Consider the following 19256-nt stretch of genomic DNA (forward strand, 5'->3'; position numbering starts at 1 on the left):
TATTTCTGTCTTTCTTAATTATTCAAGAAAGGACTTCAGCACTATATTGAATGGAAGTGGTGAAGGTGGGCAACCTTGTCTTGTTCCCAAACTCAGAGAAATCCCTTTCAATTTTTCTCCATTGAATATGATATTAGCCATGGGTTTGTTACATATGACCTTTATTATGTTGAGTTGTGATACTTTGATACCCAATATATTAAGGGTTTTTATTATGAAAGATGTTGTATTTTATCACATTAGACAGCAACATTCTTAATGAATTTAGTAGGCATCTATCAACAATATATTAAATGATTAAAGCAAAGTATAAGATTCCCCAGTAAGTATAAGTTATTAGTGCATTAGCTGGATCTCTGGGTCCATTTTCCTTTCATACAATCTTATTTATACCAGACAACTTCTAGTTACATAATGGAATCACACTTAAAATATAATGTAGGCTGTTTTTGTGACTTAACCTAGGCATTCAGTTCATATCTTTTATCACCACAAATATTTACTTTATTCCTACTACATACAAATATGTTTTAATATCACCTTGCTAAAACACAAAGAAGTTTCTTTGACATGCCCTCAAACTTCTCTAGCTGATATCCCAATTTCTTCTACTCTTTAGAATGAAATTTCTCAAAAGTGGTGTCTATTGTCGGCGGTTCCTGACAAATGATAAAAATATTGTTTTATCATGTTCTCTTTAACAAAAAGTCCACCAAGAAATTCATGTCAAATCCATTAATAATCTTTCATTGCTGTTCAGAAGGAAAGTTGCAGTTATCAACTTACTGGACTTATTAAAACTTTAAATACAGTTTCACTACTTTCTGGAAACAGTGCAGCCTTCCTTTGTCACTTCCTTCCTTGGTAGCTACTCTTATCAAGAGTTCCTTTGCTGATTCTCTCATCTGCCCAATTTCTAACTTTGGAATCACCCTGGATTCAGTCCTGGCTGTCTTCTCTTTTATATCTAGAGTCATTCCTTAGGTGGTCTGATCACAATACCAAGCAAAATTGATATGCTGATACCTGTCAAATTTTTATCTCCAATACGAGCTGCTTCCCTAAACTTCAAATTTATATATTCAATGGTCTATTCAGATCGTTACAAAAGTCTCCCCTTATCTGTGGGGGATATGTGCCAAGACCCCTTCTTCGTGGATGTCTTAAACTATAGATTGTACTGAACGCTATAAATACTATATTTTTTCCTATACACACATTAATATGAAAAAGTTTAGTTTATAAATTGGGCACAGTAAGAGATTAACAACAATAACCAATAATAAACTAGAACAATTGTTCTAGTTACAATTGTAATAATTGTAACAATATACTGCAATAAAAGTTATCTGAATGTGGCCTCTGTCCCTCAAAATATCTTATTATACTATAGTCAACCTTCTTCTGGTGATGATGTGTGATGATAAAATGTCTATGTGATGACATGAAGCAAAGTGAATGACATAGGTACTATGATGTAGCATTAGGCTACTATTGACCAGAATTCTGATATGTTATAAGGAGGATCATTTGCTTCTAGATCATGGTTGGCCACAGGTAACTGAAACTGCAAAATGCACATAAGGAGGCCTATTATACTGGGAAGATATTGTTATGCATGGCTGTAGTAGGGATATTCTTGTACTTTGTTTTTTGTTTGTTTGTTTTTTGTTGTTGTTTTTTTACATTTTCTAGGTGTTCCCATGACCCTGTTAAGTTAGATTATGATCATGTGCCTAATTTGGACAATTAAGAGTGTGTTTATCTATCTCCAATTCTCTCCTCTTCTACTACAGGGACACATAGAATAGGTAAAGAGTAAAGGAAGATAACCAACATACACAAGGTTTCATGTAAACAGAAAATAAATCTTAAAGCAATTTATATCACTGAGATTGTGAGGTTATTTTCCTAATGTAGTTTGCCTTATTTACCCCCCAAATACTACCTGACAACAAATAAAAAGGGAATAAAGAGAGTCAAGAAATACAAGATCTCAAAATGTTGAAAGAACTGACTTCTTCTAGATCCCAAACACTATAAAATAAGATTTGAAACTACTCCAAGTGACAGAGGCTCTGTAAATAGAACTCAGGGCAAAAATCAAATTGAGTGTATAGTCTTTAAGGTATGTTTCAGATATTTTCCAGGCAACTGCTACTAAGTAGGGGGTGAGAATGCAGAAAAATTAAAACTGTTATTTATTTATTTATTTATTTATTTATTTATTTATTTATTTATATTTTATTTATTTATTCATGACAGACACACAGAGAGAGAGGCAAAGACACAGGCAGAGGAAGAAGCAGGCTCCATGCAGAAGCCTGACATGGGACTCGATCCCGGGACTCCAGGATCACACCCTGGCCTGAAGGCAGGAGCTAAACCACTGAGCTACCCAGAGACCCCCTAAAACTGTTTTTTTGAAAGTATTTGCATATAGCAAGTACATGAGAAGTTTTCTAAATTTTTGAAACAATATCATTGCCAAAGAAACCATAAATCCTAAAACAAAAATATCTTTGACACTTTAAGACAAAATAAATCTTGGGCCTCCAACTTTGTAAAAGCAGGACGAAACCTGAGAAAACTATGTCATCCTGGAGAAGAGAATAATCCCAAAGTAGCATATAAGATGTGTCCAGGAATAAAAATGAAAAAGCAAAAATCTCAAACAGTACAGCCATTGGAAACATTACAGTGGGCAGATGACTCCTCCTAGATACCACAGAATCCAGTCAAGACACTTTTTCCCAACTGAAGGGTAGAGGACCTTTGTAATATTTGTCCAGCAGGATTTCAGAATTACTGGAGGATAGTATTCTTTGTGTCTCTTGTTTGTTTCCTTTATGAATGGGATTATTGATTGTGCTTATCTCATCCTTGTTCCTCTTCCAATTACTGGATTTGTCCTTTTAGCCAACAGGTCTATAAATGAAGAAGCTACACTGTAGCTGATGAAGACAGTATCTCCCCCGGGGGAGCCTATTCTTTGTTCTGGGTTCAGTCAGTGAAAGAAATCTGGAATTGTCTCTAATGGGAATGAGTTGAGTAGAGTCTATGTGGTTAAGGAGAGATCAAAGGATAGACTGTGGTAGAGGCAGTACTCCCCAACTATTATATGTACTTCTTAAAATCTCTCAACCTGTCTTGCCAGTATTTTGGGGCCAGCCCACTTGACTAATTCTAGCCAATGGACTTCAGGAGAAGCGACACCTATCATTGAACTGAGTTCTGAATTGAGGCAGTTTAGAGCTGGGATGTGTCCTCTATCCCTTTCCTGTGTCTTGGCAATATTAGGGACAGTAAAGATATAACAACATTCTAGATGATATAGCCAGAAAATAGAAGAGGATTATACTACATGCATTGAACTTGATTATTAATAGGCCTCTGAGATTTGAATTAAAACTGGTACCACATTATAGCCTAAGTTATGTTAATTATAGGAAGGCCCAATAAATCTCTATCTCAACACTTCTATACCATCAAACCTTTTCTTCTTCCAGCTATCTCTTGCTCAATAAATAGAAATCACCCCCTTTTACTTAGTTGCTCAAAATAAAAACTTAGAAGTCATTTATGATGCCTTCCTTTTTTTGAAAAAAAAATACTCAAACCACAGGTAATCCTACTATAAACTTCGTTAATTTTTTTATTCAAATATATCCAGAATCAGGCTCCTTCTTATCAATTCACTACTGCCACCCTAATCCAAGCTACTACCACGTTATCATCTGAAACACTAAATTCTCTTCCTTAATGGCTTCTCTGCTTCTACCTTTCCCCATCTTTTTCAGTGTATTCTCCATGAGGAGCAGTTCTGGTAAAGCTTATCTCATTATTCTCTTGTTCAAAGTTTCTAATGATGTCCCAGTAAAAGCTAAGGTCCTTAAAACTCCTGACAGTTCTCTCCCTGACAGCTTCCAATTCATCTTCTATCACTCTCTCTTTTCTGGCTCACTAGCTGAGTCACTTAGCAATTGGGTTATTGTTGGCATATAATTTTACCTCTCTGAGATGTAATTTCCTCATCTATAAAATAAGCATAGTAATGGATATCTTATGGTGTTTATGATGAAAATAAAATAATAATTATAGTATTGATCAAAACCATAAAAAACAAGTTAAGCTTACATAGTATTTACTATATGCCAGGCATTATTCTAAATGCCTTTCATATATTTACTCATCCCCCCAACAATCTCATAAAGATAATTATTATTATAATTTGCATTTGGGGGCAAAGAAAATGTATAGGAAGTTACATAATTGCTCAAGGTTACCAGGTAGGAAATGTCACATTGATTTTAACCCAAGCAGTTTGGCTCTAGAGCCTATGTATTTAACCACAATATTTTGACATATTAAAATATAAAATGTCTGGTATATGCTAAGTGTTTAAATAATACCAGTGCATCCTCTTCCCACTTAGTAGCATTGTGAATCTTAGGAAGGCTCACATCACTATTATAATAGAGGAATATACATATAATTTTTTCAAATATAATAACTAATTCAGCAAGAAACAATAATTTCCCAAGAAATGTTATAAGAAATAAGAGAGTCCAAAAGGTAAATCTTTCTAAAATTAACTGTGATGATTCAAACCTTAAACCAAGTGTTAGAGCAATGAGGGTTCTCCTTACTTCAGTAAAGATGTTCTAAAATTTGAATTGACTTAAAACTGGGTTGTTTCTATTTGTGATTCTCCCAACTTCAGTCTCTAAGCAAAATAGCAAGCATAGGTCACAATTTTAAACAATAAGACCCTATTTTACTTAAACCTGGGACATATGACTTTGCTACCTACTGCGGTAAACACAACATAGCTCAGATACATTCATAGGGGAACATTTTCATTGGCCTCTTTCTTAAAAATTAACTTGGATTTTGATATTCACCATAGGATTAAGAAATGTCAAGTTAATCTCTTCTCTCTCAGTAATCATTGCAAAAATTAATCTTTTAGATATCAATTTTAAAACTTTGAAATGAAAATTTACCTCGCTTATTTGGATGGGAAGAAGATAGACCATCTATAGCATAGGATATCTCAGCATCTTTTGCCTCTGTGAACTGCTCTTTTAGGTTTTCCAACTGTTAAAAGTCAAATATAAAAATTATTGATCTTTCATAAGAATGATGCTGCTTTCTACTGAAGAAGAATTAGAGTAAGACAAGAAAAGAGAGTAGGAAAAATGGAAGAAAGAAGAGAAAAGGGAATAGAAAAGGAGAAAAACTATAAAAAAGTAAATAAAAAGAATTAAATAGAAAAATACAAGGAAACTTAGAGACTAGCTGGAAAAGGTACATGACTCAACAGGAGATCAGGAAAAAACAAGTTTATGATGAAGGAAGTCAACTCTAGGTGTTAATTAATGGAGAGGCTGTAAACAGACTGTGTTGCTGGACTAGATTTTATGTCACCTATAACGAGCAGTCCTTTTCAAGGAGCTCCAAAGAGTTATGTAAATGTTTGAATTTCCTGAAATATTTCTCCTTTCCAGCAGAAAGAGAGAAGTATTTTGAGGCCTTTGAGGTTTTACCCAGGATTCAACCCATGTTAATTTTTAGCAATCTCTCTGATTGCCCATGCCCTGAAGACTTAACTCTTCAACCTGACTACTGAGGGTGTCCAACCTGCTCAGAACGATGGGGCATAATTCACTCTCCCAAACAGCCACATGGTTTGTATACTATTGGATTTGCATGTGTGTTTGTGGAAAAAGTTTTGAAATAATCTAACTTGGTGATCTTCACATTTTTTCCCCACATGTCAAGCAGTGGAGGAATAAAGCTGCTAACTGGCCCCCTATCAGGGCAGCTGAGAGCAGGTCAAGAATGCAACACCTCAGGCCCCCAACCAGCTGCTTTAAGCAGGACAGCTCCACCTGCATATGCTTCATTGACTAGGAACACATCCAATTTATTTGGGAAAAATGTATTTCCACTTTAAAAAATAATAATAAATTTTGAAAATCATGAATCTAGGTATAGTCTTCCATTTTATAGATGAGGAGATTTAGATCCAGAGAATTTCAATTTGTCCATGGTCTTATAGTTAGGTAATTGGAGAGCTGGGATGAGAATCCAGTTTCTACACGTTTCATCTCAAGATCACTTCAGCTATAGTTTTGTTTTCTTTTTCTTTTCTTTAAGTGAAATTTGACTATTTTTCCCCTACTTTACTCTGTCTCTAGCAGGAATAAAAAAAAAATTTACACTATAGTACTAATAATTTTTCAAAATGTGTCCAAAGAAGATGCTTGTAATTATCATTAAAATTGAAATGTAAGTATTTCACATTCTTACCTGGTTAAGTTCTTCCAGTTTGTTTGCCAGTTCTATTCCTGCAAGATACATTTTTCATATAAAAAATTTCATTGCAAGTAGTATTTCACTCACTTCAGAACACACATTCAGGATCTTATATGGAAGGCAAAGGTCTTTTCCATATGATTTAAGACCACCCATCATCCCTAAATAAAGCCCAAATATTTTCTCAATACCTGTAATATTGAATTGCAACCAGTTATGTAATGAGAAAATACTTAATTTCTAGTAACAAACACAAAGCTTTCTAAAATAGACCGTAGCTCTAACAAGTACTATTATTTAGTTCTAATAATTACTATTATTTAGAAATAAACTATTTTATTGACATGAGGAAATCTTATAAAACAATATTAAGTGAAAAAAGCAAGACACAAATATCTGTATAATTCAACTGAGAAATACCTAAAATATTAATAATAACTCCCTCCCTTACAATGAGCACGCATTTTTCTTTTTTATAATTTCATTCATTTTCTTCAATGAGAATATCTTACTTCTAATTTTAAAACTTTGTATTTTTGAAGTGTTTATTAAGATAGTGTAGTCAGTACATTGTCCCATGAATAGACATGTTCTTTAGGCCAGATGTTTTCTGAGAGTGTACCACACTGACATATTATCACATTTTTTTCTGAAGCTAGACTTACTGTTTCTGGCAGTATTTGTCATTTCTTGGAAAGCATTCTGATGCACAATTATAAATTAGATTCTGCTGTTCTTCAAAGAAAAAAAAAATCTCCATTGGTGTAGCCTAAATTTCCCACTGTTCTTTACTCCAACCATTTCCCACATTGAGAGAATTTGATTGCAAAATGTGCTATAAGACTGCAGTTAATTTGTGAAATTTCTAGTGGAAACCTATGAACAGATGTGAAGCATTTAGTAAAAGAAAATATTAACTGTGCCATTGAGGAGCTGCACAGATGAGAGGAAAATATGAGTAAAGGTAACTATTTTATAACAAGATGGTTATTGATCCCACTAGGACTCTCTAATTGAAGATACGATTTTAATATTTGTTAATAATGCCTTTGCTTTTAGCGTGAATATGAAGTAATAAAAACACTTAAGCCATCAGTGCGGCATAAAAGGGAGTAGTTACTATTTTATTTAACATACATTAACATTTAGAAAGAGCAGTTCAGAAGGCAGAATAAATTCTTGACTCACCAACATTGGAAGGTCTTTGGAAATCAAAATTTGTATTCAGTAGATCCAGCAATAGTTCCTTGCTATTTGTATCTTCTTTTGCTGGAAACAATTCATTTCCTGCAATAATCATCTCAATGTAATGAAACCTCCAATTTCAATCCGTCACTGAAAGTATTTCTAATTAAATACATTTTACAGGTAACTATCAATGCATATACTCACCAATAAAAGGGGTGTGGAGAAAGTTGTGTAATCCAAAAAAATGGGCTGATAAATAAATCGTTGCATGCATAGGAGCACTCAAAGAGAGTTTGTGAGAGGAAAGGTGGAGACGTATGTCTGAAACATGATACCCTAAAATTTACCTGCCATCATTTCTAGGTAGTAGAATTGCAGGTAGATTTCTTATTTTTTATCTGTATTATTGAAATTTTCTACTCTTGTGCTTAATATAAAAAATATAAATCAAAAGTTTTATTTTTAAAGAAAAAATAATTTATTTTAAGATTTTATTTGCTGTACAAATTTAAATATGAGACTTTTTGTGTTCTTGAGATTACCTTTAAAATCATCTAAGGAAACCTTGCAGGAGAGGTGGTATGATGTCTACTTTCTCCCTATTTTTTAAAATATTTTATTTATTTATTCCCAAGAGACAGAGAGAGAGAGAGAGAGAGAGAGAGAGAGAGGCAGAGACAGAGGCAGAGGCAGAGGGAGAAGTAGGTTCCCTGCAGGGAGCCTGATGCGGCACTCCATTCCAGGACTCCAGGATCATGACCTGAACCAAAGGCAGTTGGTCAACCACTGAGCCACCCAGGCATCTCTACTTCCTGTCTATTGACATCTTTCCATCTTTGTCAATTTACTTCCCAGCCCCTTCTTTGATCAGATGCTCAACTTTTTTAGCACTTTAAAATCAGAAATATCACCCAAATTTTTGTAAATATTTTATTCTGGAGTAGAAATCAGGACAAAATGGCCTTTACTCAAGCCATAAAACATGAAGACTCAATAAACTATCAACAAATAATGCAATTGAAACAACAGCTAGTGTATTAAAACAAAATGAACTTTTGTGAGGTGGCCTGCAAAATCAAACCTCTTTCACAGAACTTCTGTAGATCATTCACCCCATTTCCTAGTTCCTCATAGTCACTGACAGTGTGAGCAGAAACTAGATTTGCGAGTTTGAAGTTTATTTTTTTATTTATTTTATTTTTTATTTATTGTTATTATTTTTATTTTTTTTTTTTTTGCGAGTTTGAAGTTTAGATGTGCAAAAATTGTGGTTTTAGGTACAGAAATGGCTCATGATTTGAATATAAAATTCCATTAAATCGGGGATCCCTGGGTGGCGCAGCGGTTTGGTGCCTGCCTTTGGCCCAGGGCGCGATCCTGGAGACCCAGGATCGAATCCCACATCGGGCTCCCGGTGCATGGAGCCTGCTTCTCCCTCTGCCTGTGTCTCTGCCTCTCTCTCTTTCTCTCTGTGTGACTATCATAAATAAATAAAAATAAATAAAATAAAATAAAATAAAATTCCATTAAATCATCTGCCTTTCCTGTATCTACAGAATGTTAATTGATGAATCCAGAGGACTAAGAGGCTAATGAAAGGAATGAGAAAACCTTGGTGAGGAAGCAAATGGATGACTTGGGGCAAGTGACAGTATTGTATCTACACTGACCATAGTTCATTGATGCTTAGTCTTCAATTTCTTTACTTCATAAACATAGAAATTATCTGTGATGTTTTTTTTCTATTGATCAATTAAAACACTAATAAAATATTAATGGGACTTTTATTTAACATCAATTATATGAAGACCTTCAGAAATCATTTAAAGATGTGGCCATGCAATAACATAATTGTTATTACAGTTGTTTATGAAAATGTTAAATAATACACCTTATAATGTTTGTTTGAAAAAGAAATACCATACATTTGACAGCCAGATGATAATAGTTAACTTGTTTCGGAAAGAGAACTGTATAAGAAAAATTGATTCATTACCTTCAACTTAGAGAATGTATAAGATGAGAAGGAAGTAATGAGGAAAGCTTAGAGCTGAAGTTTTTATGTTTCATTCACAATCCACTTCTGCATGTTTAAGTGGGACATTTTTCACAAAAGAAAATTGATCTATTTTCCTTTCTTGGCCAGTCTGTTTTCTAGTAACTATGTTTGCGTAACTGTCCTCAGAACGTCTTGTCACTACCTTCTAAAGCAACCATCATTTACAGGAATCTCGGAAGAAATATTTTCTCAAAAAAATTTTTTTTATTATTCCTGAAGTTAATATATTCTCTAAGAAATATAATAGAAAATAAGTCTTTTTTTTCTTGATTTCATATTTAGTTTTAAAACAGATGCATGGGCAGCCCGGGTGGCTCAGAGGTTTAGCGCCGCCTTCAGCCCAGGGCGTGATCCTGGGGTCCTGGAATCGAATCCCACATTGGGCTCCCTACATGGAGCCTGCTTCTCCCTCTGCCTGTGTCTTTGTCTCTCTGTCTCTCTCTCTCTCTGTGTCTCTCATGAATAAATAAATAAAATCTTAAAAGTAAATAAAACCGATACAGCCTTAAAAAATTGCACTATTCAGACTGTTTCTGCCCTTGAACTAAAAGTTAATATTGATAAAGGAAATGCTAAATACCTGAGTGTCAATGCACCCTTAGCACAAAGGATGGCAAAGTGACCCAGATGTGATGGAGTGAATGCTTTTAGAAACACACAGATAATACGTGTTCATTTTTTAAAAAAAGATTTTATTTATTTATTCACGAGAGTCACAGAAAGAGAGGCAGAGGGAGAAGCAGGCTCCATGCAGGGAGCCCGATGTAGGACTCGATCCCAGGACTCTGGGATCACGCCCTGGGCCGAAGGCAGACTCGCTTAACCCCTGAGCCACCAGGCATACCAATAATACTGATTCATTACTACTTAAGATACTGGATCAAGGGTTTACTGTCTCCTTGCTTTACATTCAAATGTGAAGCTTTTTAGTTGAGACAGAGAAATTTTACCAGAAACAAATCTGAAACCCCTAAAATGATAAAATACCAAAACTTAATAAATTATATATACAGTATTCTGGGTCATGATATTCACTCTTCAGTCTTTTGTGTTAGGCAGTATGCTCAGTGTCAGGTTTTACCCATCAAGCCGTGCTTTTCTATAGTCCCAACAAAACGAAAGCTGGCAGAGTGTGCCATTTGTCTGAAATACTAACACAGAAAGAGCAAGGGATGGTAACCCCAACTTTGTACCCTGTCAGCAGACAAATGCTTATTTGAGAAATGTGTTAAAAGATTACAATAAGTCAAACATTTGGCTGCTATGACAAATGTGTGTATGGACAGAGGCTCACTCTAATCATAGACAATTTAGATAAGAAAGTGACCTTACTAGTAATTAAATCTTTTCCATTTACGTACAATGCAACAGATCCAAGGGAGTCCCCGAGAGAAAACTTTCCAATATACTGCCAGTGATATAAGCACATCAATGTGTGGTATTCTAGGGTCAGAGGTGTTATTTAATTTTAATCGAGAAAAAATGCTTTAGGGTTGGATTTTTCTAGATTCCACATCCACGTGAAATCAGAAGTTACATTTACCACTAACTAACATCCAAGGGAATAAAGGGGAAAGGAGAAAAAATGAGTGGGAAATATCAGAAAGGGAGACAGAACATGAGAGACTCCTAACTCTGGGAAACGAACTAGGGGTGGTAGAAAGGGAGGTGGGTGGGGAGTGGGGTGACTGGGTGATGGGCACTGAGGGGGGCACTTGATGGGATGAGCACTGGGTGTTATTCTATATGTTGGCAAATTGAACACCAATAAAAAATAAATATATTACCACTAACTAACATCTTAACCTTTTTGCAAAGCTCCCAATGAATGATGTCATTTTTCCTCACATGTCAGCAGAGTGGTAAGAATATTGAAAATCTCATTATTTCACAAGACCAGTGGAGGCCCATGAAGTGCAATGATTTTGACCAGCCAAACACAAAATGAGAGCCATGGATAAAATCCAAAGTTTTTGATTCCCAAGCTTCTATTTATGTCTCTGAGATAATTTGTTTTTCAATGGGAAAATCCCTATAAATAAATAACAAGGATTTATGCTTTTTTATTTTCACTGCCAAAATAACTGTTCTTTCACTGACTTTTAAAACCACACTTGAGACAACATGATCTAGTAAAATTGAATTCAGTCCAAAAGGGAGAAACTTAGCCCTCTTCTTAAGCCAATGTCATGTAAACCAAATGTATTATGTTCTTTTTTTAATTTTTATTTTATTTATTTTTTGTTTTTTGTCCTTTGATTCCCTTATGTAAGACAAAAGCTAAAGACTCCTTCCTATCAGGGAGGTCAGTTAGATGATGGTAACCTGAAGCTAGAAGGGAAAATAGCACATTTTAAGTTACTATTTTTCAAACATAAAGAAATATACAAAAGTCTCAATGATATTGCTCACCTAATAAACCAACATTAAATTTAGCTCTACTGATTTTCAGATGAAGAGTTATTTACACTACAAAATGAAGACTTTAAAGAAAGATTAACAGAAGTTACAATATTATTAGAGCAGATATTTATTTTCTCCAACTTTATATATAGTAAATATTTGTAGATGTCATAGATTAAATTATTTCATTTAACATAAGTACCCTAATATGTTAGAGATCTGATAAATGCATAATGTGGGTGCTAGCACTGTCCTCCTTGAAAATACTATGTAGATTTCCCCTTGCATTATTACCTCCCAATCTCTGCAAATACAAATTTCCATCTTAATTTGTTCTTTTCTGAGCCATTCTCCTCTCATAAATAACTTATTTATAATCTCATTGGATAAAAATATTACTTTTCTTTCCCCAAATGTACTTCAAAATATGCACATATTAGTTCATTGATTGTATTACTATTTATACACTCACCACCTATGGTCATAGAGTAGAAGTAAGAAAAAGGTTCCCCATGGTTAGAAAAAAAATAATAAAGTGCAGTTAAAATACATTTAGTACAAATTGATTAAAATTAATTTACTTGAGAAGAACAGCATCATAGATTATAATTTAAAACAGCAACTTCTGAAGGGATGTTTGATGATTACATAATACCAGTGCCTTAGAGCATTATTTCAATAATGGCAGAAAAATCAAGGCAATGCAAACAGGAGAATAAGGATTATTCACCCATCTGTAGGATTTTAGATTCACGTGTACATACCTTGGGTAAGATATGGCCGTCCATGCACCATTTCCAAAAAAATCATTACAGATAACAAAGTTAGGAATCCAAAGCAAAGAGTGGTTGAAAGAATCTTGTTCATGTTAAAAATCTGTGCTAGCAGAGAAACTGACTATCCAGGTCAAGATGAATACTTCAGTGGCTCTGGAATGCTGCAGAGATCACTTTTAAAAGGTGGCAAGTGTGCTTCAACTACAAATGATCTGAACAAAGAAAAAAACTTATAAAATGTAATGCATTCTGTCAACATGATTCACTACTTGGAGAAGTGACAGGTTTGCTACTCAGTCAATGACAGGAAGAACTCAATCGATATATCTCCTACCTGCCCATTTCGCTAAAAGCAGACATTCCTATGCATGCCCACGCACTCAGACACATGCACAAGCATAGTGCAAAAACTGGCAATGTCGAACCTATTGGTTGGATTTTCAGAACAATTAAATGGGAACAATGCCTTTCATTTGACTAATTTAGAGCCCCACGGAGGTCTTCCCATGTTATTTGCAGCCACCACTTCATTTTTAACCAACCAATAGATTTGAGTTGGGAAAGAGCTCAAATTGGAAATGAATCATAATGGGAACATTAATGTCTTACTGCACTGAAGAAGGATGGTTTCATTTTGCTGCAACCAGCACTTCTAGAGATTAAAGCTAAATCTAATTAATTCAAAGTTGGCAAATGTCCCGTCAATTACACTCTTTAATACTTGCTTTAATTGTAATGGTTTTCTTTTTAAGTCAAAGTCTTCCAGTATATCCACAATTCCAATTTTATGGCTCCAAGGATGTGCTAATGACCTCTGGCCTTGGCATTTACTTCTTCGATCAGGAGAACTCTGGATGCATTAGCTCTAAACTGACTCAGTTTCCTCTGCATAAACGGCAGCATGGGATGATATGAAAAAAAATGCAATGACCCAACTTTTCATGAACCCATTGCTTTAATAAATTCCCTGAATAAACTCTAAACTGCTTAGTTTGATATTCAGGCTTGTGTTTCCTTCGCAGGCTCATTTCCACTACATGGCCTTCTGCACTGGTCATAGTAGGCTTTCAATTGATGAACATATCTTGCACTTCCTTACTTCAGAGCATCACTTCTGTCTACCTGGACTCCATTCCACCACCATTTCACCTACTCATTCCTTAAACCCCTGGGAAATGACACTAGATCTGTTTAGTCTTCTGGATCTCTCTCTTTTGCTTTCAGACATAACTTTTTTTTTTTTTACCTCATTTGGATTACCACAAAACTGCTTAGATATCTATCATCACCCCAAATCCATTCTTCCATTACAGTTCCATGTTTTGTGTGTCTGCTTCCACTATTAAATTGTGAATACTTTGAGTATTCACAGTTCTTGTCGTGGACATTTCTGCCCTATTTGCAAATTTTGGAGCATTTCAAAGGAAAAATAAGTGAAAACATATTTGATTTGTGAATAAGCAGTAACTGAAATTTTTGGTAATTTAAAGGCAAAATTGGATAATGCTCTTAAATTTTACATGTAGGTATCAAGCTAGATGAATGGAAAGAATAATTGTACCTCCTTAAGTGCCTATTTTCTCTTGAGCCTTAAAATTCAAGAACAATGTCTTTGCAACTTGATCCTTAAAGTTGTTGGGTTTTTTTGAAGATTTTTATTTGTTTATTCATGAGACACACACACACACACACACACAGAGGCAGAGACACAGGCAGACAGAGAAGCAGGCTCCATGCAGGGAGCCCAATGTGTGTGGTCTCCAGGGTCTCCAGGATCGCACCCTGGGCTGAAGGCAGGCGCTAAACCGCTGAGCCACCCAGGCTGCCCTGATCCTTAAAGTTTATCATACCATAGTGTTTCAAAACCTTTCATCATTCAAACATACCTTGATACTATCATTACTTATTTAATACATTATTTGAACTAGGTTTTTAAGCTCTATTTTTAAAAATATATCAATATGGAAAATGAGAAATAAATATTACTTAATGGACAAATAATATACAACTATTATGAAAAATAGTATAGTTGCAAGTAATTATTAAAGAAAAAAGTAAAAACAAAATATAAAGTGCACCTATAATAAATCTGATCAATCATATATAAAATATAATAATAATAAATCTAATAATTGAAAATGAAGATCTGGGAATAAATAACAAATGAAATGCAAGTTAAATATGAATCAGTATTAAAGACATGTTCAGTTTATGGTTACTTAATTCAAAAATATTGAATATAAATAAAATTATTTGGATTTTTAAAAATTTTGTTGTTAAATAGGAGCACAAGGAACTCCAATTCCCATGGAGTTTGCCTTCTTAAAAAAAAGGTAGCTTAATTGAATTGCCTTCTCTAATAAAGTTGGATACTGATGACTCATTTCTTTTTTTTTTTTCTTTTTTACTGGCTGAAAGAGAACTTTTTACTACTATTCTGTACAGAAAATTCAACAGCATCCACTCAGCCCAGTTTGGTGGCCAGTTCTTTAGCCTTTGTCTTTTCCAACTTGGCAGCGTGGGCCACCCCAGTGAGGGTAGTCCTCATCATGTCTGTCATTGTAATTGGTCCTGATGGCTTCCACCAGCTTAGCCAGAGCTCCTCTGTCTTCCAAGTTAACCTGTGTGAAGATGACAGTGGTGCAGGTCTTCCTTTGACCTGAGGCCCCAGCCTGGCCTTCCCCTTGATAATGCAATGGGGACCCCCATCTCAAGACATGGGGCAGGCAGGAAGACAATCAGCTCAATGGAATCCACATCATATACAATCACTACCAGTTGAGGCTTCTTCTTCCTTTCCACCAAGGTGGTGACAGAATTAACCCCAGCTCTAAGGACAGGAGGGGTCTCAGTGGGGACATCCCATTTGCCAGCAACTTTCTTCTCAGCCCAGGCCACAGTTTCTTCTTCTTCTCTTGCTTTGTCTCTGGTCCATGTCTCTGGGCCAGCTTAGGCAGTTGAGTAGCTGTTTGGCGTTCCATGGTTTGGGTGAACTGGTTCATCACGAGAAGCACTTTTAGATGTTTATAGAAAATAGCCCTTTGCCACTGCTGCTGAATACTGCAGAGCCATTTTCAAAAAGGTTGAAGTCTCTTTTGGACTGAATGTCCTGTCTGATGACAAAATTCTTGGGCATTTTCTCAGCCAGGAGATTGACCATCTTCTTGGCTTTGGGCTTCTTCAGAACAGCAGGGGCTAGGACCACCTTCTCCTTAGCCCTCTTTCCTTTCAGAGTCTTGGATGGCTACAAAATGTTATGTATGACTTTTGTTCCACAAACATTTATTTCAGGAAACCACATGTAATGTCCTGAATTTTCTGTCATATTTTAGCTAATGTTGGCAAAGTCATGAAAAACAAGTTCTTTATCTGTGGCCATTCCATCTACTTTGGGAAAAAAAGCTACAAAGATCCTTATACTAAATATTTTATCTATCTCTCTTAATAATCAAAATATTTTACTAAATTATTCTCATGAGTATTTAATCTAATTAGTTGTTCAAGTAAAAACAAATTTTCAAGACTGGTCGCATTAAACAGACAAATGAAGTTAGAATATTTGTTTCTGGAGCCTTTAATGTACACAGCAATAACACATAATCAAGGACATTGTTGCCACTAATTGAAAAATCATCCATGCCAGGCCCTGTTCCAAGCACTTCACATACAGTGTCTTATTTAATTCCTTCTGTAGTCCCTCAAAAACTGTAAAGCTATTTTGATTTTTCACCTTTTACAGCAAAGAGCCAAAAGGAAACCTAGCTCTACTGCAGAGTCATACTCTTATCCAGTTTGTCTCTTGTCCACAGTCTGGAAAACATAGAAATGGAAAGTGATTGGTTGTTCCAATCAGAGAGATCCTGATTTTAAAGGAAATTTACATTTTGCTTCAAATTTTCAAAAGAAATCCTCTTGATCACTTAGTCTGTATCTCACGTATTGTTTCTAAATAGCATTTCTATTTTGTCAATGAAGACATTGTCATTATAATTTACTGATCACTCTAAGATTAATTTACATCTTAACTATTTCTCATAATGAGTGACAGCAAAAGCACAGATAATCAGGGTCCATAAGGTGACTCAAATACATTTGAATGATTACTTTCTGACTCTATTAAACAGTTGGGCTTTTTTTTTATCAGTAAGTAAAAAAACTTAAACAATTTCATTTTGACCTCCTTCTGACCCCATTATTTCTTGGTAGAATTCCTAATGTACAGTTAAGTGAGTGAAAGAAACAGCAGACAGAAGAGACGAGGCAAAAGTAGAGGCTCTGCATTCTGATAACTGTGTGCATGGATTTTTTTTTTCATTTAAAAGAGTTCAGAAAGCCTTTATTTGTCAAAATAAAGTAGAAATGTCTATTCAAATAACTTCACAATTTTTTAAATTGAATTGTCTTTTTATTATTAAGTTGCAAGAGTCTCTTATATTCTGGATGCCAGTCCCCTATCCAATATATAATTTGCAAATATATTTCTACATTCTATGGATTGCCTTTTTACTTTCTCAATACTGTCCTTTGAAGCACAGTTTTTGTTTGGTATTTGTTTATTTTTTCTTTGTGTGTATGTGTGTGTGTCTATTTTTTTAGCTTATCGAAAAACCATTGCCTAATCCAAAGTCATGAACACTCATGACCATGTTTTCTTTTAGAGTTTATACTTTTAGTTATAAAATGTAGGACTTTGATCCATTTTGCATTAAATTTTGTATATGATGTGAGGTATAAGTCCAACTTTATTCTTTTACATGTGGATATCTAGTTTTTATGGATATGTGGTTTTCCATCGATCAATTTGTATGCCCTTATGTCATTACCATACTATCTTTTTTTTTTTTTAAGATTTTATTTTTACATAATCACTACACCCAACTTGGGCCCTGAACTTACAATGCTGAAATTAAGAGTTGCATGCTTTGCCAACTGAACCAGCCAGGTGCCCCTATCATATTATCTTGATTAATGTAGCTTTGTAGTAAGTTTTGAAATCAGGACACATGAGACTTCCAACTTTGTTCTTTTTCTGGATCTTTCAATTTCATATAAATTTCAGAATTTGGGGGCAGCCCAGGTGGCTCAGTGGCTTAGCACTGCCTTCAGCCCAGGGCCTGATCCTGATCAGGTCCTATGTCGGGCTCCTTGCAAGGAGCCTGCTTCTCCCTCTACCTGTGTCTCCCCACAGGGAGCCTGCTTCTCCCTCTGCCTATGTCTCTGCCTCTCTCTCTGTATCTCTTATGAATAAATAAGTAAAATCTTTTTAAAAATTTTAGACTTAGCTGGTCAATTTCTGTAAAAAGGGCAGTTGGGATTTTGATAGGAATTACATTGAATTTGTAGATCAATTTGGGAAATATCACCATCTTAAAGATATTAAGTCTTTCAATCCATGAGCAGTTTTTCTGCTTATGTCTTTAATTACTTTCAAAGCTATTTTGTAGTTTTCAGTGAACAAGCCTTACACTAATTTTGTTCAACTTATTCTTAAATATTTTATCTTCTTGATGCTATAATAAATGGAATTGTTTTCTTGATTAACCTTCGCATTTTTCATCGCTAGGGTATGAAAACACAATTGATTTTTGCATATTGATCTTATTTCTTAAAACCTTGTTGATTTCATTTATTAGCTCTACCCTTTTTGTTTGTTTGTTTGTTTTTTGTTTGTTTTGAAGATTCCTTAGGATTTTCTATATAGAAGTTCGTGTCATCCATAAATATAGTTTTACTCTTTCTTTTCACTCTAGGTGCTTTTTTTTTTTCTTTTTCTTGTCAATTGTTCTAGCTATAACCTCCAGTACAATGTCTACTTATCTTGATCCTGATCTCAGAGAAGATAGATTTCAAGCTTTCACCCTAAGTACAATCTTAGTTCTGGATTTTTTGCAAGTGCGCTTTACAAGGTTGAGAAAATTCCCTTCAATTCCTGGTTTGTTGAGTGCTGTCATTATAAAAGAGCGTTCAATTTTCTCAGATAATCTTCCTCATCTATTGAGATGATCATGTGATTCTGTCTTTTATTCTATTAATGTGATGTATTACATTGGTTGATTTTTGTAAGTTAAATAAACGTTGTATTCCTGGATACATCCCATTTGTATGATCCTTAGTATATGTTTGATTCAGTGCACTAGTGTACTTTTTTTTGCTTGCATTTTATTGAAAAATTTGGCATCCTTACTTATAAGGGATATTGTCCTGTAATTTTCTTCTTATTTCATTGTCTGGTTTTGGTATCAGGATAATACTGGCATCATAGAAGGAATTAGGGAGCATTCTTTCCTCTTTTATGTTTTGAAGAGTTTCTGAAGGATTGGTGTGTATTATTCTTTAAATGTTTGGCAGAATTTGACAGTGAAATCATCTGGTCTTTGACTTTTCTTTGTGGGAACTTTTTGAACTACTAATTCAATCTTCTTATTTTTAGGCCTATTTTACTTATTGATTTGGTTTTAGTACTTTGTGTCTTTCTAGGAATTTGTCTATTTCATCAAGGTTATATAATT

At 34.7% G+C, this 19256-nt stretch overlaps 1 protein-coding gene across 4 annotated transcripts in view; it reads right to left on the bottom strand.

Annotated features, from left to right (window-relative positions):
• UTS2B (urotensin 2B) overlaps window positions 1-19256 on the bottom strand; it is a 59251-nt gene that overhangs the window by 4951 nt on the left and 35044 nt on the right. For 3 of the 4 annotated variants that reach the window (XM_038583703.1, XM_038583700.1, XM_038583701.1), the window contains 4 exons: window positions 12736-12959; window positions 7510-7608; window positions 6316-6353; window positions 5007-5100 (listed from right to left, as the gene is read on the bottom strand). In XM_038583703.1, coding sequence (XP_038439631.1) covers window positions 5007-5100; window positions 6316-6353; window positions 7510-7608; window positions 12736-12838 — 334 coding nt within the window. In that variant the 5' untranslated portion in view covers window positions 12839-12959. The remainder of the gene's footprint in view (window positions 1-5006; window positions 5101-6315; window positions 6354-7509; window positions 7609-12735; window positions 12960-19256) is intronic. The other variant, XM_038583702.1, reaches the window with a different exon arrangement.

The sequence above is a fragment of the Canis lupus genome, chromosome 34 (assembly GCF_011100685.1).
Source record: "Canis lupus familiaris isolate Mischka breed German Shepherd chromosome 34, alternate assembly UU_Cfam_GSD_1.0, whole genome shotgun sequence".
Classification (NCBI taxonomy): domain Eukaryota; kingdom Metazoa; phylum Chordata; class Mammalia; order Carnivora; family Canidae; genus Canis; species Canis lupus.